The sequence below is a fragment of the Eptatretus burgeri genome, chromosome 1 (genome assembly GCF_056783735.1).
Source record: "Eptatretus burgeri isolate ZD-2024b chromosome 1, Ebu_testis_v1, whole genome shotgun sequence".
NCBI classification, from domain to species: domain Eukaryota; kingdom Metazoa; phylum Chordata; class Myxini; order Myxiniformes; family Myxinidae; genus Eptatretus; species Eptatretus burgeri.
This window is the reverse complement of record NC_140961.1, coordinates 20,266,956-20,291,554: the sequence shown is the minus strand read 5'-3', so window position 1 is coordinate 20,291,554 and position 24,599 is coordinate 20,266,956. Positions and strand designations below refer to the sequence as shown.

General features: G+C 45.0%; 1 protein-coding gene across 4 annotated transcripts in view; it reads left to right on the top strand.

Annotated features, from left to right (window-relative positions):
• Positions 1 to 24,599, top strand: part of LOC147033974 (E3 ubiquitin-protein ligase NEURL1B-like) — a 117,278-nt gene that overhangs the window by 71,329 nt on the left and 21,350 nt on the right. For 3 of the 4 annotated variants that reach the window (XM_085874132.1, XM_085874113.1, XM_085874122.1), the window contains exon 2: positions 18,372 to 18,923. In XM_085874132.1, the coding sequence (XP_085730258.1) occupies positions 18,372 to 18,923 (552 nt within the window). Of the gene's footprint in view, positions 1 to 1,430; positions 1,590 to 18,371; positions 18,924 to 24,599 lie in introns of those variants that run through there. The other variant, XM_085874141.1, reaches the window with a different exon arrangement.

Sequence of the window (24,599 nt, the reverse complement as noted above, 5' to 3'; positions counted from 1 at the left end):
TTCTTTTTGATCATAAACAACAAGTTGTAGTCAATAAAGAGAATCAACTTGCAAGATGGAAGAGTACTTTGAAAGATCATGAGGAGAGAGAGAAGGATTTGGGAATTTACCTTCTTAGCATGACTGCCCAGAGTGCCAGCAATGACCCCTGACAAGCAGCCAGGAGCCAAAGGCCCTTTGGGGAAAAGCCATCTGGCTGGACATAACCAGAAATGCCCATCAATGATTGGAAACCATTACCAAAGTCAATAAAGGGACACAGACTCCTCTGAGGTTGAGACTAGGTCTGTGCGGCCACTCTGAGCAGCCGGAATGTGTGCCAAAAAAAAATAGACTGCAATTTCTCCAGTGATGAAGAAGATCCCAACTTCACTATGAGACAGAGTTCTGCACCCAAGCAAAAAGCTGAGGAGGTGTCACCTTCCCCAAAATTAACAAGAAGATGAATGGAAATAGGCGAACTGGAGCACAGAGGAGGAGGAGGAGACTCAATGACAAAGTGGCTTCTGTGCACGAGGCATGTCAGAACGTTTAGTGGATCAACTTAGTCCTCGAAACGTGACCCTATACCGAAATGGAGGTGGATACTTTGAGTCCTGGGAGGGCTCTGTTCCATCTTCTGAAATCCAAAAATGGAGATTGCAACCAAAGAGAGAAAGACTCGGGTGTTATCACTGTAGACAGCCTCAAACCACCTGAACAGTGCGCAAACATCAAGATGGCAGTTTATAGCTCGGATCCAGATTCGAACTAAGGATTAACAGCTCAGTAAGTGAGTGCATACCTGTACGTTATCCTTCCAAATCTGAATTACCTGTACTATACCGCTATACGTATAGAATACCGTACAAAAATGAAAACCCTGAACGTTCCTTGGACTGTTGAGTAATTGTCCTTCCGAGAACTTTTTGAACGGCTATTGAATATCGACGTCAGATGTTTCCGCTTCGTACCTGGATAGTGCACGACACCGTCTGTCCATTGATACAGGTACGCATTGTGCAGTTTAAATAATTAAATATACCGTTTCACCGTTGATTAATTGTTTATAAATCCGTGTTGGCGGACGCAGTGCGGATGACAGACCTGTACGCACAAAAGGACACACGCTCACCACCTGGAGTCACCTGTTTCGGCCAAATGGCAGGTGCTGTCGGCACAAACTGTTCACGGAAACCCGCTTCGGGGTTAGTACCTGCCGACGGACAATCTCATTAACCTTTTAAACATCTGGAACATCGGACAACTTTTCAAAAGTGTGTATAAACGTGACGCTGGCTCGGTTCGTTGGCATCGCATGAGACGGCAGAGTGAAGAAGATCCTCGTGGTCTCGATTTGGGTATCAGAGGCGGAGTCACGGAGTCGAGGGGGAGGGGGAGGGGGAGGGGCGGATTATAGCAAATGCAAACAGTGGACTTAATACCGCGCAGCGTCGGTGGGACCCGAGTATTCGATTTGGGGTCCTTGTCAAGCCGCACGCGCTCTCTGCCATTCTGGGTTGTTAATGCGTGTCCTGTGACCCCGTACGACGTGTGGACCGTACACGGATGAAGCATGGGGGGAAAGCCCGGGAAGCGGAGACGACACGGTAAGTGAATCGGATTCAGGATCATGGATTGGTGGCAATGGATTGGATGATTCGGGATCATGGATTCATGGCATTTTGGATTGGATGATTCTGGATCATGGATTCATGGCATTTTGGATTGGATGATTCTGGATCATGGATTGATGGCGTTTTGGATTGGATAATTCTGGATCATGGATTGATGGCATTTTGGATTGGATGATTCTGGATCATGGATTGATGACGTTTTGGATTGGATAATTCTGGATCATGGATTGATGGCATTTTGGATTGGATAATTCAGGATCATGGATTGATGGCATTTTGGATTGGATGATTCGGGATCATGGTTTGATGGCATTTTGGATTGGATGATTCAGGATCATGGATTGATGGCATTTTGGATTGGATAATTCGGGATCATGGTTTGATGGCATTTTGGATTGGATAATTCAGGATCATGGATTGATGGCATTTTGGATTGGATGATTCAGGATCATGGATTGATGGAATTTTGCATTGGATGATTCGGGATCATGGATTGATGGCATTTTGGATTGGATGATTCAGAATCATGGATTGATGGCGTTTTGGATTGGATAATTCGGGATCATGGATTGATGACATTTTGGATTGGATGATTCGGGATCATTGATTGATGGCATTTTGGATTGGATGATTCTGGATCATGGATTGATGGCGTTTTGGATTGGATAATTCGGGATCATGGATTGATGGCATTTTGAATTGGATGATTCGGGATCATGGATTGATGGCATTTTGGATTGGATGATTCGGGATCATGGATTGATGGCATTTTGGATTGGATGATTCGGGGTCATGGATTGATGGCATTTTGGATTGGATGATTCGGGATCATGGATTGATGGCATTTTGGATTGGATGATTCAGGATCATGGATTGATGGCATTTTGGATTGGATGATTCGGGATCATGGATTGATGGCATTTTGGATTGGATGATTCAGGATCATGGATTGATGGCATTTTGGATTGGATGATTCGGGATCATGGATTCATTCAATGCATTGGATGATTCAGGATCATAGATTGATGGCATTTTGGATTGGATGAGTTTCGATCAAACTGGATATCTGAAGATGATATTCGTGTCTGAAGTGCTGTGCATTGATTTAAAGGGTTAATTGATAGGTGTGGATGATTATATAATATTTTTTAATTATATAAGGCTCGTGGATGACATTGTACAATTATGACATACTGGACAAGTTATGAATGTACTTTTAACTCCTGATCACGGGACTGGAACTTCAACGGTATCTTGAGATATATTAAACCTAAAACAGGTAAAATGTCGAACAGGTAAAATCAGTTTTCTCACCCCACTACACAAAACAATGTGAAACCGAAAAAACATCTTTTTCTTGCTGGATTACAATCCGCGTCATCGTTAATTATGCGCGTCGGTCATTGGTCAGCTTCATTATGACGTCACACACGACGTTATTAAATTGATGCTCAGACTCGCACGCTGCCCCTATACCCGGCGTGCGTGTGACGAACTGTAAACCGATAACCAGAGATAATATTTTCCACCACGAAAGGAAAGGTCGACCGTGGCTATGAGGCCAACTGGGACCTTTCGACAATTCCAACGGGGCTTTCATCGGCAGAGCAGCTGCCTTGGTCGTGACTCCATGTTATGCTTGTCGGGGCTTGTCGGACTCGCGTCCAAACCGACTTTCGCTTTTACTTTTATTCCTTTTAAATTCCCACTGGAATAAATTGGCTGGAATAACGGCATAAAGTAAGTGGAACACAAAGGCGAATGTTTGAACGATTAAAACGAAAGCAAACTGACAGTGGGTGCGATGGGTCTTCCATGGTCGAGGGAGGATGCTGGCCGTTGTCTCGCCCTTGGGTCTAATTTATTTACTTTCGCTTTTGACCAGGTAAAGCAAACAGCACTTGGCCTATCGATACCTGGCCCAACAGAACACCTTTGTCTGATACAGGTGTGCAGGATATACAACGTACGACACTCGAACAGTGATGCCCTGTTATCATTTCGCTGCCTCTTTCGTCGTGTCGTTCTTCCATGAGCCTCGACCTTGTGAAAGTTGTGCAGAGAGAGTAAGAGAAAGAAAGAAACAATTAAAAAAATTAAAAAACAAGACAAATAATGGCTGAAATCAAACGTAGGGAAAATTATACAGGAAGGTAAAGTAATAAAAGGGGAAATTTAAATAAAGACGTTGGAGGAGGGAAGGTGGAACACTCATCTAATCTGGGGAGGATTTGAGTGTTTGTCATAATCGGTTTAATATCAGTAATTAGTAATTAGTAGTAAAGCCAAGTCAGTTGATTACACAAACGCATGAATCACGGCTCACGGTACAACAAAAGGATATTTAAGTAACAGCTTGATAACGGGACAATGGGACAGCAGTGAACACACATTGACAAAGCGACGTCATCAAGGGGGCTGTGATGCGACCTATTGGAATACATTTATTACGTACGAACATTATCAATGTTCCCGTGCTGTTGTACAATGTTGTGTACAAGTTTGCTTTCGCCAAGGAAAGCTTGACGGGCAATTCGCCCTCATTGTCGTTGTCACGTGGTTGCCCTGAACCCATTCGTGACGTGTTTGGGAACAGTTTACGTCTTGTATCCACTGTATGATGGGCCCGATCTGGATTCGAACCCGAAGCAAAATCGAATCGATTGGTCCTAATGAGACACACACAACGTGTCCACAACCTGTAAAGATATATCCTGCTCACAGACAAACAAACAATCAGACGGGTGGAAACGATGTCCGCGCACCTTCGATGGCGACAGGTAAACGTCACTCGAATCGAATAAAAAACGAAATGACGTAACAATTCAATTTCAGCGCCGTTCATCACAATCCCAGAGCGTTTGTCTCACGATCGTTTGAAACTCACGTCGCTCAGTAAGAGTGGACCAGAGTCACGAGACGTACAAAGTTCATGACAAAGTTCATGACAAAGTTCATGACAAAGTTCATGACAAAGTTCGTCGGTTTGGAAAGTGCGTGTTCGTCACGAGCGCTCACACCTGTGACTGCACACGACTCATATAATCACACGTATCGAATCGACGTGTCATTACCATTCGATCGGAGGTAAGCATTTCAGTAAATCGGGAGATTAAAGGAAATAAATAACCAGTTGAGTAAACAGCGAGTGGAATGGAGATAACACTGAAGGCACGACGAGTCATCGTGCGGCCTCGTCCTCTATCGAAGGATCAAACGAACGATCTGAATCTAATAATCACATCGCCATTTGTCTCGATTCTTTGCTCGAACTGACGTTAAATCAACCGATCAAAGGGATTGCGGAGGATGACGTAGCCGCAGGATGACGTAGCACTAGAGGTATGCACGCTCCATTGAGCGTTCTGACCCGGTGTAAAGACTTCAAGCTACCCCCCCCCCCCCTTTCAAGTTACCTCCCGGTAATCTGAAATCGATTTCAAGTTACCCCGGGGGTAGCCTGAACCCGATTTCATATTACCCCCCCCCCCGCACTTTGACATTACCCCCCTCCCTGATTTAGCTGAAATGATCAATTCTTATGCCCACAACTCATGATACGTTTGTTGAATAGAACACGGAAAACGTGCAAGTTTGAAAGCTCGTCTCAAAGTCTGGAAACATAAAAAATGTAACAAAAATGTTAATTGTATTGGTGGTGGTGGTGGTCGTATGGCAGCTTAGCTTCCGGGGTAGCTATCATTTCTTGAAGCGTGACTGTGTCACTGATGCAGTGCCCCTCTACCAGTACACACACTGGAACTGGTACTCATTTCGCCGACCTCGGAAGGATGACAGGTTGAGTCAACCCCTGGTGTATTAATTCAGCGGCCGACGGGACTTGAACTCGGGACCCTAGAATCCCAAGTCGCCACCCAAACCACTGAGCCAACACCAGGCTGCGCACTCAGGACCCTAGGATCCCAAGCCACCACCCTAACCACTGAGCCAACACCAGGCTGCGCACTCAGGACCCTAGGATCCCAAGCCACCACCCTAACCACTGAGCCAACACCATGCTGCGCACTCAACCTGTTAGGATCCCAAGTCGCCATCCTAACCACTGAGCCAACACCAGGCTGCGCACTCAGGACCCTAGGATCCCAAGCCACCACCCTAACCACTGAGCCAACACCAGGCTGCGCGCTCAGCTCGTCATCCTTCCGAGGTCGGCGAAATGAGTACCAGTTCCAGTGTGTGTACTGGTAGAGGGGCACTGCATCAGCGACACAGTCACGCTTCAAGAAATGAGAGCTACCCCGGCAGCTAAGCTGCCATTCGACCACCACCGCCACGACGAAATTGTGAATTTAAAATAAGCTGTTTTCATTGCCTTTCTTACACATTGATTTTCTTGCGTTGTTACCATAATTGTAAATATAGTTTGAGTTGGTTAAAAAGATATACCAGTATGTTATGTCTATTTGTATCAACTTTCTCGAAGAAGGATTTCATTAAAAAAAATGTGGCAAAAACTATAACTGGATGAGAAATACTGATTTCAATTAATAACGATATTAAAATAAAATAATTCATAATAAAAATCAAAATTCATTGCAGACTCTTTAAAGGCGGTCACGTGATCAATGGTTTTTTTTTCCCTAATTAGTTTTCAATATCAATTAAATTACTATTTTTTGTAAATAAACAACATAAATAAATGTTTTGAGGGGGGTCATCTGAAATCGTAGGGGGTAGGATGAAATCGATTTCAGATTACCGGGAGGTAACTTGAAAGGGGAGTGGGGGTCGCTTGAAGTCTTTACACCGGGCTCGAATGACGACCCAACGACGAACTGCCATCCTGGTGTTTCACATTCAGAGAGATAATGAATGAATTATGAATGAGTGAATGAATGAATGAATGAATGGATGCATAGTCCCAAAGATTGGACGTTAAGCCGGATGTCTGCCCCTGTTTATAATTGGTGGATGCCGGAGATCCCACAGTGCCCTTCACGAAGAATAGGAGAGTTATCTCTGGCATCACGAACAAATGACTTGACTCCCGCCGAAATCACTTCCAGGAGGACGTCAACCCTGGCCAGCCGGTTCGTGAAAGACTTGGGTAAAAATACGTTCCTTGGATGACGTCACAAGAAGGTGGAAATAATTGGACGTGTATTATTAGTCGTCGTTGTAGTTGTAGTTGTCCGAATTTTTTGTTACATTTAAATATCATGAAATCTGATGAATCAACCCAAACTGAGTAGTTCTTTCCCCGACACGTCATTCCATTTTTTTTTTTTTTTTTCTTGATTTGAAGTTAATAAAAGAATATCGAAAAAATTTAAATGGGAAGAAAAAAAGTGATTTTATTGAAACGATGTAAAAGAGTAAACGTCATTAAACGCAAACACACAGTGAGTTCTCAATACAATCGGGATTTGCAATCATGAAACGCCCTTTATAGTTTAATCCCTCGGAAAGCACAACAATCACAACAATCACAACTCGAACGTTTCTGGCATTCCCTCAAAATGTGGTGAGAAGGAATGTTTCCCTTGAGCCATTTCATGACAGCAGCGTTCTGTTTGTGTGGATTTGTGTGATGGTGAATGTTTTGAGGGTGGAGATGAAAATAGGGAGGACTGGGTTGAAAGAGGACAGGGTGGGGTCCAAGGGGACTGGATCCCTCAAGTTTCAAAAATAAAAAATAAAAATATATATATTATCCGATCGAATGAAGCAATTTAATGAGTTAAATGTACCAGACTGGAAACAGCACATTGGTGGTGCCAAAACCACAACAGCAACCGGCAAACATTATGCCATTCGTGGTTTGGTGATACGTTGGGTGGTTTGGTGATGTTAGACGTGGTTTGGTTATACATTGGGTGGTTTGGTGATGTTAGACGTGGTTTGGTTATACGTTGGGTGGTTTGGTGATGTTAGACGTGGTTTGGTTATACGTTGGGTGGTTTGGTGATGTTAGACGTGGTTTGGTTATACGTTGGGTGGTTTGGTGATGTTAGACGTGGTTTGGTTATACGTTGGGTGGTTTGGTGATGTTAGACGTGGTTTGGTTATACATTGGGTGGTTTGGTGATGTTAGACGTGGTTTGGTTATACGTTGGATGGTTTGGTGATGTTAGACGTGGTTTGGTGATACGTTGGGTGGTTTGGTGATGTTATACGTGGCTTGGTTATACATTGGGTGGTTTGGTGATGTTATACGTAGTTTGCTTATACATTGGGTGGTTTGGTGATGTTATACGTGGTTTGGTTATACATTGGTGGTTTGGTGATGTTGTTTTTTGGGTGGTTTGGTGATGTTATACATGGTTTGGTTGTACATTGGGTGGTTTGGTGATGTTATACATGGTTTGGTGATACGTTGGGTGGTTTGGTGATGTTATACATGGTTTGATTGTACGTTGGGTGGTTTGCTGACGTTATACATGGTTTGGTTATACGTTGGGTGGTTTGGTGATGTTATACGTAGTTTTCTTAAACATTGGGTGGTTTGGTGATGTTATTTGTTGGGTGGTTTGGTGATGTTATATGTGGTTTGGTTATACATTGGGTAGTTTCGTGATGTTATTTGTTGGGTGGTTTGTTGATGCTATACATGGTTTGGTTATACGTTTGGTGGTTTGGTGATGTTATACGTGGTTTGTTTATACATTGCGTGGTTTGGTAATGTTATTTATTGGGTGGTTTGGTGATTCTATTCATGTTTGGTGATACGTTGGGTGGTTTGGTGATTTTATACGTGATTTGATTATATGTTGTGTGGTTTCGTAATGTGAAACATGGTTTGGTGGTACGTTGGGTGGTTTGGTGATGTTATACATGCTTTGATTATACATTGGGTGGTTTGGTGATGTTAAACATTGGGTGGTTTGGTGATGTTATACGTGGTTTGGTTATACGTTGGGTGGTTTGGTGATGTTATACGTGGTTTGGTTATACAGTGGGTGGTTTGATGATGTAATACGTTGGGTGGTTTGGTGATGTTATACTTGGTTGTTTATATGGTGGGTGGTTTGGTGATGTTATATGTGGTTTGGTTATAAGTTGGGTGGTTTGGTTATGTTATACGTGGTTTAGTTATACAGTAGGTGGTTTGTTGATGTTATACGATGGGTGGTTTGGTGAAGTTATACGTTGGGTGGTTTGGTGACACTATACATGGTTTGGTTAGACAGTGGGTGGTTCGGTGATGTTTTCCGTTGGGTGGTTTGGTGATGTTATACGATGGGTGGATTGGTGATGTTATACGTTGGCTGGTTTGGTGACACTATACATGGTTTGGTTAGACAGTGGGTGGTTTGGTGATGTTATACTTGGTTTGTTTATATGTTGTGTGGTTTGGTGATGTTACACGTTGGGTGGTTTGGTGATACTCTACATGCTTTGGTTATACGGTGGGTGGTTTGGTGATGTTATACATTGGGTGGTTTGGTTATACGTTTGGTGGTTTCGTGATGTTATACGTGGTTTGGTTATACGTTGGGTGGTTTGGTGATGTTTTCCGTTGGGTGGTTTGGTGATGTTATACGTGATTTGGTTATACGTTTGGTGGTTTGGTGATGTTATACATTGGGTGGTTTGGTTATACGGTGGGTGGTTTGGTGATATTATACTTGGTTTGTTTATATGGTGGGTGGTTTGGTTATACATTGGGTAGTTTGGTGATGCTATGCGTGGTTTGAGTAAGCTGGGTGGTTTGGTTTTCTCTTGGGTAGTTTGGATATCCTGGATGATTTGGTTGCGCTAGGTGGTTTGGTTATACATTGGGTAGTTTGGTGATGTTATGCGTGGTTTGAGTAAGCTGGGTGGTTTGTTTCTATGTTGGGTCGTTTGTATATTACGGATGATTTGGTTGTGCTGGGTGCTTTGGTTTGATTTGGCTTATGGTCAAGTTGTGTTGGATGCATCCGCAGATTGGGGGTGGGGGGGGAGGGTCAAATGAGTCTCAACCACCCTTTGGGGGAGGGGGGAGTGAAAAAAAAACATGACGACCAAATCCATAAATGGCAATAATAATAAAAAAAAGCTGCACATACATAAGCGGGGCTTGTGCGATAGCCAGAGAAGAATGGAAGGGAACAAAAATGGCAAGGAGGAAATACTAACAGTAGAAAAGAAGTGAGAGTGAGATCAAGGGGAGAGAGAAAAGGGTACATGGGGGTGAACAAGCTGCGCACAGGCTGAATTACAACGCTACTCGATGGAGCGCATACCTCCACCGAGCTGAGCAGTTTATGTTTTGTTTCACACCAATAACCCAGATCTGTATCCGGACCTGAATCAAAATCGAATCGGCTTGTTCTCATCACCTAACACACTCATCCCCTAAGTTTTGTCACAACTCGTCCACAACTTTTGGAAATATTGTGCTATATATCGTTTTTGCCCCCGTCTCTTAATTGTGAAGTATCAGGTGATAAATAAAATTTACATATCCGGATTCGGATCTTCACCAAAATCAATCAAATCCATTCGTCCTTTTCACACACTCAACCCATCCACAACGTTTTGAGATATCCTGCTCGATATCGTTTTTAGCTCCATCTCTCAATGGTGAAGATTCTCCTCCTTTCTCTTCCCTTTACAAGGGGCGAGGTCCAACGCACTAAGCTTCTGCCCTGCTTTGACCATGATACTCCTCCACTTCCCTCTGTCCTCAGCCAACTCTCACATACTCTCCAAACATCCCCACCCTACTGATATCCCTCCTTACACATCCTCCCATCTCAAATGTGGTCTACCTCTTTTCCTTCTACCTGACTCCCTCAACCTATCCGCTGTCTTTGCCATTCCTTCTTCCCCCATCTACACCAAGTGTCCAGCCCATCTCAGCTGGCATTTCATAAATTTCCCCGTCAAGCTCATTTGCACACAAATCTCCTCCCTCAGTTCATCCATCCTCCTTCTATCCACCCTCTTTTTTTTTTTTTTTTTTTTTTTTTTTTTTTGTATACCTTGGTCGAGGCTCGTATGAGAGCTAACACACAACTCACAGCAAGGAGGCATGAGACAAGAGGGGCGGGAGTGGAAGGGACAAAACATTGGGGAACAGACACAGGTGAACTGTGGAAGGGGGAGGGATGGGGATGGGACGGGGAACATGGCGAGGGGAAGATGGACATTAAAGGGACTTTCAGGAAGGAAAGCAGGAGAATTGAAGGAAGTGGGCTTGGGTGGATTATCGGGGGTAGAAAAGATCGAGGATTTGGATGGGGGAAGATAAGAGGTGGTGGTGAACAGCTGTTTTGAAAGCCTGGAGGGAAGAATGGGAAAGAATAGAGTGAGGAAGTTTATTCCAAAGGCGGGAAAAAGAGGAATGAAAGAGTGAAGATGAGCAGTGATTCGTGATTTTGGTAGTTTTACCAGAAGGGGGTTGTTGGCGGACCTTGAGCGCCCTGTGGAAATGTGGTTGGGACAAATCACAGAGAGAGCAGGGGGGCAAGGCTGGAGAGGAGTCGGTAGAAGACAGAAAGACCACCGACCAACCTGCGGTGATTGAGTGAGAGGCCCAAAGACTCAGCTTCATTGCGGGAGATGCCAATGATCTTAAAAGCCCTGGTTTCGACAGCGTGAAGTCGAGAAAGGTGGGAGGCAGGAGCACCAGCCCAGAGGGGAGAGCAGTACTCCATCAGGCTACGGACAAAAGCTTTGTAAGTGGTCAGGAGCTCAAGAGGGCCGAGGAAGGACTTTGCACGACGGAGGATTCCCAGTCGGCGACTGGCTTTTGAGGCAAGGTTGGAAATGTGACTTTCCCAGGAAAGGTCATGGCAGATAGTGAGACCCAGAAGCTTGAAAGAAAAGACTTCTTCCAGAGGATTGTTGAGAAAGTGGATGGGGGGGTTTTGTAAACGGTCCTTTCGAAGAGACATAGTGAGAGTGTGAGATTTGTCTGGATTGAAAGACATGTTCCACGAGTTGGACCAGTTTGTGATTTTATCCAGATCTGCAGTGAGCGAAGAAGCTGCTGCTTGCCGGTCTGAGGGATGACAGATGGTACGGCAGAGGGTGGAGTCATCGGCAAAGAGAAATAGAGGATTTTCCAGAGAGTCCGAGAGATCATTGATGAAAACCAGAAAAAGAACAGGGCCCAGAACGCTACCTTGAGGAACTCCAGCCTGCACAGGAAGAGGGGATGAAAGAACTCCATTTAGGGCCACACGTTGACTGCGACAGGAGAGGAAGTCTGCGAGCCATGAGTGGAGATGGCCTTGAATACCATGGGAAGAGAGTTTGGTGAGTAGGGCAGGGTGCCAGACTGTGTCAAAAGCACGTGATATGTCCAGGGATACGGCTCGGATTTCCTGTCTGGCATTGAGGACCTCCATCCATTGATGGGAGAGCAGTAGCAGCATATCTAGGGTAGAGTGACCTGGTCTGAAACCAAATTGATGATTGGAAATCAAGCCATTGGAGAAGAGGAAGGATTTCATGTCTGAAGCGATGATGGATTCCATAACCTTGCTGATGATTGGGAGAAGGCTGATTGGTCTATAGTTACAGGGATCTGTTTTTGCACCTTTTTATGCAGGGCAGTGATGTTAGCAGATTTCCAAGCAGATGGCAGATGACCTTGGGAAAATGAGAGGGTGAATAGAACAGAGAGAGGGTGAGCAAGAGCAGAAGAGCAGGCTTTGAGGACACGTGGGCTGATGCCGTCTGGACCGGTTGCAGAATCTGACTCGAGGTTTGAAAGCAAGCTCTCCACCTTGTCAGGAGAAAAGGATACAGAGTCCAGGGACAGTTGGGTGCGACTGGGTAAAGTGGGTAGAGATAGTGATGGGTTTGGGACACAAGATTTAGCTGCAAACACCGAGTTTAGACATTCAGCTTTATCACGTGTGGAATCAGCAGTGCGGCCATTTGAGGTAAGGGAGGGGATGGAGGGGGAACATACACCAGAAACATTCCCACATTCCTCCTGACCCACTTGTTCTCATAAACCTGCAGCCTCTGTTTTTGTCTCTCCATTCAGTGCTACCGTCTTCAGACCGTAAAGGTAAGTCGGCGTTACACACGACATCAGAACCTTCCCTTTTAATTTTCTTGACATCATTCTGTCTGTCATTACTCCCTCAACCCTCCTCCACGCATTCACACCCACGTGAATCCTCCTTCGCACCTCTGCCTTCGACTTACCATCTCCGGTCACTGTTTCCCCAGAAACTCAAACCTATTTTCCTGCCTGATCTCCGATCTCCTTCCCCTCTAACCTGATCTGACATTCATTAATTTTCTTTGCTGCCCAACCCACATCACATCAGTTTTCTCCATACTCATCTTCAGCCCATGCTTTCCAAATGCCTCCTTTCACTTCCCCAGTACTTCCTGCCCCAGAACACCCATCCTGTTTACCTTCCTCTTTATTGGCTACATCACCTTGATAAACACAAGTGGGTTGAGAACGCTTCCCTTCCTCTAACAAATGTTTACGCTGAACTAATCAGACATCCCAGGACCAACCAAAACTCTTCCCTTCGGTCCCTTATGTATCCCTTCCACCAACCTAACTTCTGCTTCCAGAACTCCCACCCATCCCAGTGCCGCCATCACCATCCCTCTCCGGACAATGTTGTAGGCCTTCTCCAGGTCCCAAAATCCCAATGTCATCTCACCTTGTACCTCCAACCTCTTCTCCACCAGCTGTCTCAGCCTCAACATCCCATCCGTCATCCGCCTATCCTTTCCAAACTCCTGCTGCTCTTCTCCGATCTCAATCTCCACACCCTTCCTTATCCTCCCATTCAGAATCCTCTCCAGCACCTTCATGACGTGACTAAGGAGTGTAATGCCCTTGCACTTCCCCAGATCTTGAACATCACTCTTCCCCTTCCATATCAGCACAATTAACCATGTCCTCCAATCCTCTGGAATTAAACATAGTCTCATACAGATGTTCAACAGCCTCTTCGTCCAACTGACTCTGACCTCTCCCACTGCAATTATCAGCTCTCTGTGTACACAACTCAACAATGCCTGGTGTTCTTCCCTTCATCCTCTTCAATGCTGTCCACACCTCCTCCTGCAAGATCAACACAAGCTCCACATTCCCCTCCACATAACACGGCAGTCCCAGATCATTGCCGCCCCCCTCCCCAGTTCAACAGCTCCTCAAAATATCCTTCCCACACCTTCAAAACTACCCCCATCTCTGTCACTTGCCTCCTGCCCCATCCTTAATCACTGCCCTTCCCCCTTTATGTCCTTACTATCCTCAACACTCACGAACCAGCCTATAAATCATGTTCTTCCTACTATCCTCTTTCAACTTGTTGGACACCTCCTCTTCCATATTATTCCTCACCTTATCCACAGCTCTCCTTGCTGCCTTCTTCTTTTGCCCAAACAGGTGCATCAACCCTGCATCCGGTTGCCTCCCCCTATCCTTGATCTTCTCCATCCTCTTCCAAATCTCTTTCTTTTCACCAACTTCCTTTGCTACTTCTTCCGTCCACCATACCGAGTCTCTATCCCTTGATGATGCACCCTTCCCTCACGTCCTTCCACGCAAAACTTCTGCAATTTCCATAAATGCCTCTACGTACTTCAACTCCTCCAAACCTTCTTCTTCTTCGCTAAGTTGCTCAAACCTGGCCCTCACCCTCTCATTTTACTCTACGACTACATTGCCCTGATACTTCAGGTCAGGTCAGGTCAGGTCAGGTATGGGAGCATGCGCCAGAGCAGCGCGTCGCTGCGTCCACTTTCCGCCTGTACTCCAGGGGCCTCTGTCTGGCCATCCCCCAGGCAGATGCCTGGCCCATACCCATCTCCTTGAGATGCCGATCAACCTGCTGCAACCACGAGGCATGTGGTCGGCCCTTTGGCCTCCTCCACTCATGAGACTCCCTTGCTGAGAGAATCTGGTGAGCAGGGTCAGCATCAGGAAAACGAGCCACATGTCCATACAGCCACAGCTGACGCTCACGGACTATGCAGGTAACAAATCTCATTTAAGTCTCTCTCAGCAACCGCTCGCTGGACACAAAGTCCGACCAGCGATAGCCAAGGATTCTCCGAAGAGACCTGGTACCAAAGGAATTAAGTCTCCATCTTAGATCCGAACGTCACAGTCCAAGTCTCACATCCATAGAGCAAGACTGGAAGCACCAAGGACCTGAAGACTCAGACTTTCGTGCTCCCTTACAGGTACTGGCAGTGCCACACCCCATTAGCCAGTGAATCCATGACTCCCCAGGCCCGACCCAGATGTCTATTGACCTCTGACTCACAGCCAGCAGAGACATGAATATCACTGCCAAGGGAAGTGAATCTCTCCATGACCTCAACATCCTCACCACAAACAGGAACAGACAGGACAGCAGCATCCAAGATGTCATTATAGCCTCGATCTTAGTTTTGACCCAGGAGACCCGTAAGCCCAGCAGCTCCGACGACTCATTCAGCACCTCAAGGGTCCCCAAAGGGACATCTAAAGTCTCCGCAAAGATGACTGCATCATCTGCAAAATCAAGGTCAGATATCTTGACATTCCCAAACGATGCACAGTAGCTTGATCTCTCCGACATCCTCCCTAGAATCCAGTCCATACAAGTGTTGAAAAGTGTGGGGGCCAGTACACACCCCTGACGAACTCCAGTAACAACTGGAAATAAGTCAGAGATGATACCACCACATCTAACAGCACTCTCAGTACCAGAGTAGAGTTCAGACATCTGATCGATCAGTTTTGGTGGCACCCCACGAAGACCAAGAATCCTCCAGAGGGCATCCTGATTCACTGGATCAAATGCTTTACAGAGATCAACGTAAGCTGCAAGCAGCCTCGGCCGAAACTCTTGTCTGCGTTTGGTGAGGACCCAAAGAGCAAGGATACGGTCAATCGTTGACCTCTTTGGTGTAAAGCCTGACTGCTCTGGACGCTGGTGCTCAAACAGATGGTGGCGAACACTATCAAGAATTATCCGAGGAAAGACCTTGCCCGACACTGAGAGCAGCATCACCCCTCGGTAGTTGTTGCAGTCTTGGCGATCACCCTTCCCTTTCCAGAGAGGGACAACAAGGCCCCTCTTCCAGTCAGTTGGGATGATGCCTGTGTCCCAGGCAGAGCACAGAACTGCATGCAACGACACGAGTGCAGCATTTCCACCAGCCTTGAGAAGTTCAGCATGGATGCCACAGATCCCTGGAGCTTTACCCCATTTCAACCAGTTCACCGCAGCTTGTGTTTCCACAAGCAAAGCTGGACCACAGTTGATTGGAGGGTCAGCAACAGTTATTGTAACACCCTGATGTCTAACTCGACAGCTGGTGGATCAGCCTGGTACAACCGCTTTAGGTAACCGGCCCAGCGGGACTTCACTTTGGACTCCTCTGTCAAGAGCCCACCACCCTCTGCTCTAACTGCAGTACACCGAGGGATGGGCTTGGATGAACGCAATGCGTGAATTCCCCTGTAAGCAGGACGAGAATCACCTGAACACAGGTGATGCTCTACCCCCTCACAGATTCCTCGAACATCGGCCCCCTTGTCCCTCACATACGCCTCAGCTCCTGAACAGCTCAGCTCTGCCATTCAGCCTGGCCCTGCAACTCTAGTCAATGGTATCCAGTGTCCCTTGAGACACAAAATTCTTCTTTGTCCCATGGTGAGTTCCAATACATCCACCGGAAACATCAATGACTGTGGTCTTGAAGGCACTCCATAACTCTTCATAACCGGAGTGCAAATCCTGCCACCAACCTCCTAACAAGAAGTAACCCAACTGCAGGAGGACGTCCGCAGACACAGTTGGGCACTAGATCAGGATGGCCGTTGGCTCACAAGGAGCTCCTCCGCCCTTTGACAGGTTTTGTTTTTAATCCTGCTGGGTGTCCATATCCAAACACCCTCCTCACCAGAAAACCTGGTGGGGGAGACGGTTTAGTCATCGTCAACCCGACCATGGAACAGGTTAGTACAGGTTTACATGATACCTGTAGCAAGTCACGGATCTAATCTGGCCTGACCTGATACTTCCCCCACCTGATATTCTTCTGACCCCTGCTCTTAACCTCCCTCCTTTTCATCTTCCATACCACAAACATCACAGGCTTGTGCTCGGTCGTAACAATCTCTTCCGCTACTGCCTTACAATCATTAACCCCTCACAACTGTCGTTTCCTTATCACTACCAAATCCAGTTCCGTTCTATGTTTCCCACTCCTATCGGCAATTTTGTGGCTTTCCCACTGTTTAAACAATGAACCAGCTATGGCTATCCCATTCCTCACCTCCAGCTGTCAACCCTCTCTATTCCTTCCTCCCCAACCAAATTTACCAAAGCATTTCTCTTCACCCAGCTCCGCTAAGTTCCCAGATGCACGTTAAAGTCCCCTGCAGTGCACAGCATCACCTACAGCTCGACCATTCCCATCATGCATCCCTGAATTCCTGCTTCTCTGCCCCAGTTCTTCCCGTATGTGGCCCATATACTGACATTACACAAACTATTTGCCTCTGCATCACCACTCATACCATAACTATCCATCCCTCCCATCTTTCCACTCTGACCACCTGCTTGCTGATCTCTTCCGATACTATTATTCCCACACCATTAGCCCTTCCATCCCCACCCACGTGCAACAGCTTGTACTCTCCTACCAACCTCCTCGTGCTGTCTCCTTTCCATTTGGTCTCCTGCACACACAACACTTCCAACCTCCTACTGCTGCACACCTGGCAGAGCTTTACCTTCTTGAATAATATGGGTCATTTAGGTCATCAATCAGCAGCGTTGCCCCAGCTGACCTGCTGAAATTACTCCACTAGCTTTCAGTCCCCATCCTGTGTGCACACACTCCCACCTCTTTCGCTGCTCGCCTCTTTTGGGTAACTCAAGATGTTAGAGATGGGTGAGGGTGAGTAAAGAAATGATGCATCCTTGCGGAAGGCTTTCTGAAAATTCAAGTTTCTGAATCAATCGCGAACGGAAATCAGAGATTGGGACGTTACAAGCCACACCTACCTAGAAGGTGCCACACCTCCTTAGAAAGTCACCACACCTACCCAGAAGTCCATATTGAACAATTTATTTAAATGTCTTGGTTCCTTTCCTGACCCGACTATAAACTGTTGTCATGGTGCTTTGCAGGCAATGGGTTCATCGCATGGAGCATTAAGCCAGGTGTCCTGTCTGGCAGCCTGTGCCATTGGTGAACCGAAGAAAAAAAATCCCAAAGTCTCTTGCAGAATATGCTAAGTACCAAAATCCTGCCCTGACAACAGCTGGGAAGGCAATGGCAAACCACCCAGTGTAATATTTATCATGAAACCACTTCAGCAATGTCAATTCCAAGATAAAACAATACGGACCCAGTCATAATCATATTTGCTGCTTCATGGAGCTTTTATTTAATATCTAAGGATATCACGACACCTCAGAAAAATATCCAACCTTACGTTTTGAACTTTCAGAAAAGCATCCCAATTATTATTTAGTTATCAATAAATCCAATAGTTTTGCGGATCTATAACTAAGATGATACACTTCTCCTGCAATCCGTTGTAACCAACGCTCGAAACAGTATTTAATGGAAATCCTTCAACATAACCGGCTCATTTTGAGACTTCTATTTTATCAAGTACCTTTTGATCCTTGCAGGAAACTTTCCGAAGCAGTTCACCTAGAAATTAACATTCTGGGAAAATGCAGTATATCAAACAAGTTTTCGCAACTATTTCTGCTCAGAAGGAGTATGGAATAGATTCTGAGTAATGCAGTAAAAATAAAGGGAATGATTTATGAAATGTTGCTCACTCTTTTTCTGATTCCTTCACAGAATCAGTCTCTGTGGATCGCCGCTGCCCAGACACCGGGGCACGAAAAGCTTCAGCCTCCCGTGGAACATCCCAGCCCAGTACCTCACAGTTGTTGTTCCATGGCCGTGCCAAGGGCCGCAACGTGACGCTCGATGTTGGGCGCAAACGAGCAACTCGTCGTCACAGTTTTTGCCATGGCGTCACTTTTGGTCATCGTGCAGTGCGCACAAATGAGCACGTGCGCCTTAGTTTTACAGGTACTGCGCCTGGCTGGAGTGGTGCCCTTCGTTTTGGCTTCACGAGCAATGATCCTACGGATATGGAGCCTGCCAGGATACCACGGTACGCCTGCCCGGATTTGGCGTCACGTCCGGGCTACTGGGCTAAGGCCTTGCCCGAGGGATATGCAACGTGGGGCACCGTCCTGGAGTTCTGGGTTGAAACAGATGGCCGAGCTTTCTACCAGGCCGCAAGCAATGAACCTCAAATTTTCTTGCGTGGTGTCGACATCACCAATCCATTGTGGGTACTCATTGACATCTATGGAGTGTCACAGCAAGTGACTTTGCTCGGTAAGTGTTAATTGTAGATAGATGGTTAAGTGGCAGAGCTGATGTGAGCTGCATTTTCCGAGTTCTGATTCGGCTAAATTGTCATCAGCAGGTAATGATGGTTGGCACAGGATGAATGCAAACTTAGCAAACTGCAATGTTGAAACCTCCGACCCATTGTGTCATCAAAGGCTACCAACCTGAATCATACAAGGAGGTAGATTGTAGCGAGTGAGATGCCATAAAGACTGCAATCTTGTTGGGGTTATTATGTTATTTTGAGTCAACACGACATCCTAAACAATCATGGGATGGAGCAAGATAGCAACCTGTTTACATAATTTGTAACTTGGAATTCTGCCAGGACACACGACTAAAATACTTGTTGGAATTAATACAATCACTCAATATTCTGTTTGTTTGCATCCGTGAAAAATAACTTCCCAGACCTCAAGGTAAAGCTATTTAGTTTTGTAGAACCATGGGGAGTTTTGCAGAAAGGCAAAGTATAAATAGTTTATCTCTTTTTTTAGTGTGCACGAACTTTCAGAATGTCAGTCAATTTGTCTTTACCTTTTACCTTCCTTATACATTCCACATGATTCTGCAATGTGAAAAAGCTGTATGAGTATATATATATATATATATATATATATATATATATATATATATATATATATATATATATATATATATCTATATATATATATATATATATATAGATACATATCTATATCTATCTATCTATCTATATATATATATATATATATATATATATATATATATATATATATATATATATATATATATCCATATATTTATCTGTATTTATATATATATATATATATATATATATATATATATATATTTTTCGATATTTCTACAAATCTATATATATATTTAGATATATACTCGCATATACCCGTGCTCCGCATGGAGTTGAATGGGTGGCAAAAGGTGGATGAGGCATAATAGTTGATGTTATGGGAAGCTGGGGAGGGTGTCATTAGAGATGTGATGCACTATGGTTACCTGTCCTTAGTTTTCTAAAGGACCTCCCTGTAGATGACATTTTGGTGAGTGTCTTGTTGCTGAATAGTCCTTGTGAAGAATTATTGTCCACTTTGATAGATATATAGGAGTAACCTCTTGCACGTGAAAATGCAACATATAGTTGGCCATGGGAGAACACGGGGGCTGGGAGGTATATTCAGAGTTTGTCAAATGTTTGGCCCTGGGATTTGTTTATGGTCATCGAGTATGCGAGTCTGACTGGAAATTGCATCCTCTGCAGTGTGACTGGAAGGTTGGCGTCTGATGGGGCAAGTTTAACATGATATAGGCCGAGCCCTAGACTGAACAGGAGCAGTAATATATTTTTTAAATTAATCTTTACTTTAAATACAATGTTTCTTGTTACATTTTTTGTGTCAAATTCACCTTCTGAGGTAGTTAGCATGTGCAGAAGAGGGTTTTACATTGCAGACGCTGTTTTCTAGGAGTGGCATTATACCTCTCGGCGGTGACGGTCTGTCAACGACAGACGTAATGATGTCAGCGAATGACCGATGATGTCATGATGGAATTACGCCTCTCAGCGGTGACGTCACACGTCGCCATGCAAAGAAATGTAAAAATTAGAAAATTGCCCAAAATTCCCAAACCTGTCCGTCTGACGCGATCTCACATCGCCCATGCTGTTCATTAGACCACGGAGCAACCGCATGCCGAAAGTGGCGACAATCCGTCCGGCAGTTTTGGAGGGAATACTTAAAATTACGCGCACACGTTAACAGAAATAATATATATGTATATATATATATATATGTATATATATATATATGTATGTATATATATGTATATGTGTATGTATATATATATATATATATATATGTATATGTATGTATATATATATATATATATATATATATATGTATATGTATGTATATATATATATATATATATATATATATATATATATATATATATGTATGTATATGTATGTATATATATATATGTATATGTATGTATGTATATATATATATATATATATGTATATGTATATATATATATATATATATATATATGTATATGTATGTATATATATATATATATATGTATGTATATGTATATGTATATATATATATATATATATATATATATATATATATATATATATATATATATATATATTGTTACGGATTCGCGCCCGCCGGCGTGCTGACGGCCACGTAACTCGAATCGCGGCACGTCGCCCACCGGACGGACAATCCAGTCGTGACCCTCTCGGACTCACGCCGGGAACCAGTCACGGGTGGACCTTTCGGTCTCACCGCGATCGAGCCAATCAGCCCCCGCGTGGGATAGGGTTGCTCGCCAAATTCGACCTATCTAAGTACCCACGCAGAGGGTAGACCGGGCGATCGCACCTCGCCGCAGGTCGACTTCGGACACGGGCCACTTAAGCGACCCGTTCCGTACTATCGGGATAACCGAGCGGTGTTATTCGTCGACCTCGACGGTTCGATTAATTATCGGGCGTATTCAGCCCACTACCAACCCTTTACGTGAAGCAAGATGAGGATTCAATGAAAGAAATGACGAAGCGAAGCGGGAAACAGTTCAACACAAAGCACATTTATTCGCGACGAACGGAAAGCGCACATATACAATTCCACCAAAAGCACATAGAAAAGAAGAACACAATGCAATTTACACAAAAAGCAAATGCGACAATACAGATCTAATACCGATTACACGAGCACACGGCAACACTTATACAATTTTACTTCACAGACGGCGCCGACAACACATACCCAAAACCAAGGAAAAGAACAGAGAACCCTCAAGGATGAGGCGGGCCTGAGGCCGAGACCGGGTCGGGCCTACCCGTCTGGTGATGAGACGCGGAGCGGCGATGGTGCCTCAACTCCGCGGGCCTCGCGGGCAGTGTCTGGTAGGGGGTGGGAAAGGGGCCCCCTTGGTCGCACTATCTCAGCGCGGGGGGAAACAGGAGGGGGTTGCTGATGCTCGGGGTATAGAGGATTCCTACTCTGCCTCGAGTCCCGCGACGAGCGTCTCCACCTCGGCCAGGTCGCGCTGTTGGCCTCCCTGGGGTGCAGCTCCCTGCACGACGCGAGCACCCCCTCGTCTGCCCTCGCCGCCTCTCCACAGCTCCGTCCCCTCCGCTCCGACTCCAACGCACACGACGACGACCAGCTCCTTCTTGCCAACTCCACCGCCCGCGAAGTCTTAACTCTCTGTTCCACTTGACTGACGAACGCGGTCGCTTATATCAGCCCCGTGGCTTCGCTCTCTCATCTTTGACCCCCTCCCTTCGACCTTTCACCTCGCTCCCCATTGGCCCGAGAAAAAGTGGGCGTGAATGCTTTTTGATCCATAAATTTGCATATATCGATCGCCCTCCAACGCCCTGGGGGCGGGGCCAAATCGCCCCTCGCTCACCGATTGGACGGAACAAAAGTGGGCGTGTCGTTTTTGATCCGTTTTTGAAGTGGAAAATCCGTGGTTTTGTACACGCTGTTCGGCGCGCGCCCTGCACGAGTCCAACACCGGTACCCACAAGCGGCGCAAGAACGGTGGCGATGCGACGGTTGCGAGGTGTGACGTGAAGCGGCGCCGCGGTGGGTGGTTGATGTTGTGGTTGTGGTGGTAATCATGGCGGTTGGTCCAAAATAAAGATAGCAAAAGAAAAACGGCTATCCTGAAGAGTCGCAGCACGCATAAATGACATGTATTCCCACTAGACAACGGGTTTGGGCCTAACTACACATGTACTTACCGAGATATCTCACCTAAGGGACCTGAATGGTGGTTTGCGAATTTGGTAACCACAACAATATATATATATATATATATATATATATATATATATATATATACATATATATATATATGTATATGTATCAGCATTCCTCACTAAAGCCGCTGTCACACCTTGACGATTTAGCCAGCGTATGCCGACGTATGAAAAATTTGTCTAAAACGCTGGCAAATGTTGAATACGTTATGGGTAAGTTTTGTATACGTTAAGAGCACGCTGGCATACGTCGTAGTACGCTGACATACGTCGTAGTATGCCGAGCTCGTCAACAAATTTTAACATGCTCAAAATTTTACGACGTATGCCAGCGTATGACTCACACATTCTGCATACGCTGGCCATAAGTTGTAGGCACGTTACGCGATCGTTGACACACGTCGACACACGTTACTTGTAAGTTATTAATAAGTTGAAACACGTCGAGGTAATGTTTAGCATACCCGAAACTTATTTCTAACCTATGAGTAACGTGTTGTAGGCACGTTGCGGGATCGTTGACACACGTCGACACACTTTACTTGTAAGTTACTCATAAGTCGAAATACGTCGAGGTAATGTTTAGCGTCAGTGTTCCAGACCCCATGGTTTTTTTTTCTTTTCTTCGGCATGACGGTGATGTTGACACTTCGATTTATAATGCGGTTATAATATAATTAATAGGCTGCCACTCAACGATTTAAATCATAACGGCACTAGAAATCGAAGTGTCAACATCACCGTCATGCCGAAAAAAAAAAAAAAACCATGGAGTCTGGAACACTGATGGGTTCCTCCTGTGTGAACCCCATTTTTATATACCAATTCTCCTAAACCCTGCCAATATGCCATTATACGGTGGCTGTAAGTTAGTAACACGTTCAGTAAGTTCTGTGATCGTCCGGAAGACGTCAAATACATCTACATACGTCAATATGCGTTGGAGATACTTTACTCAAAGGTTCAAAGCATGTTACTCATAGGTTAGAAATAAGTTTCGCATATGCTAAACATAACATTGACGTGTTTCGACTTATGAGTAACTTACAAGTAACGTGTGTCGACGTGTGTCAACGATCGCATAACGTGCCTACAACTTATGACCAGCGTATGCGCAACGTGCGAGTCATACGCTGGCATATGTCGAAAAATTTTCAGCATGCTTAAAATTTGTCGATGTACTCGGCATACTATGACATATGCCAGCGTGATTCAGCATGCTCTTAATGTATACAAAACTTACCCATAACGTATTCGACGTGTGGCAGCGTATTCGTAAAATTTTTCAGACGTCGGCATACGCTGGCTAAAACATCAAGGTGTGACAGCGGCTTGACACTTCGATGTCTAGTGCGGTTATGATTTGAATCGTCGAGCCGCAACCTTTTAATAGGCTACGCCACGTGATCGTCGGCGATACGCTGCCGCGCTATGCATAAGTTAGACTATCGTTGGGCATAGGTTGTGAACGCCAACAACACACTAAGCATTCGTTGTTATAAGTTATCTACATGTTATCGAAACGTTCTGTGTACGTTACTAATGCATTATGCATACGTCCAACTCGTTATGAATACGCCCAAAACTGGAAAAGCATCAATAGTTCAGCGTATGCCAGCGTTTTACATACATTTTGATACGTTGCCATAAGCTGGCTAAAACGTCAAGGTGTGACAGCTGCTTTAACGACCGAGTTCCATTCCTGCGACTAGGTCATTAAGCGAATTGGTCGATAAGCGAGGATATATTTTTAAATGTTTTTCATTAGTGGACTGTATACTGTAATAAACAGAATAGAGGAAATCAGCTCTAATATACAGTACATTACTTAGGTTTGCATAATGAAAATACAGGTAATCATATTTATTTATTCTGAA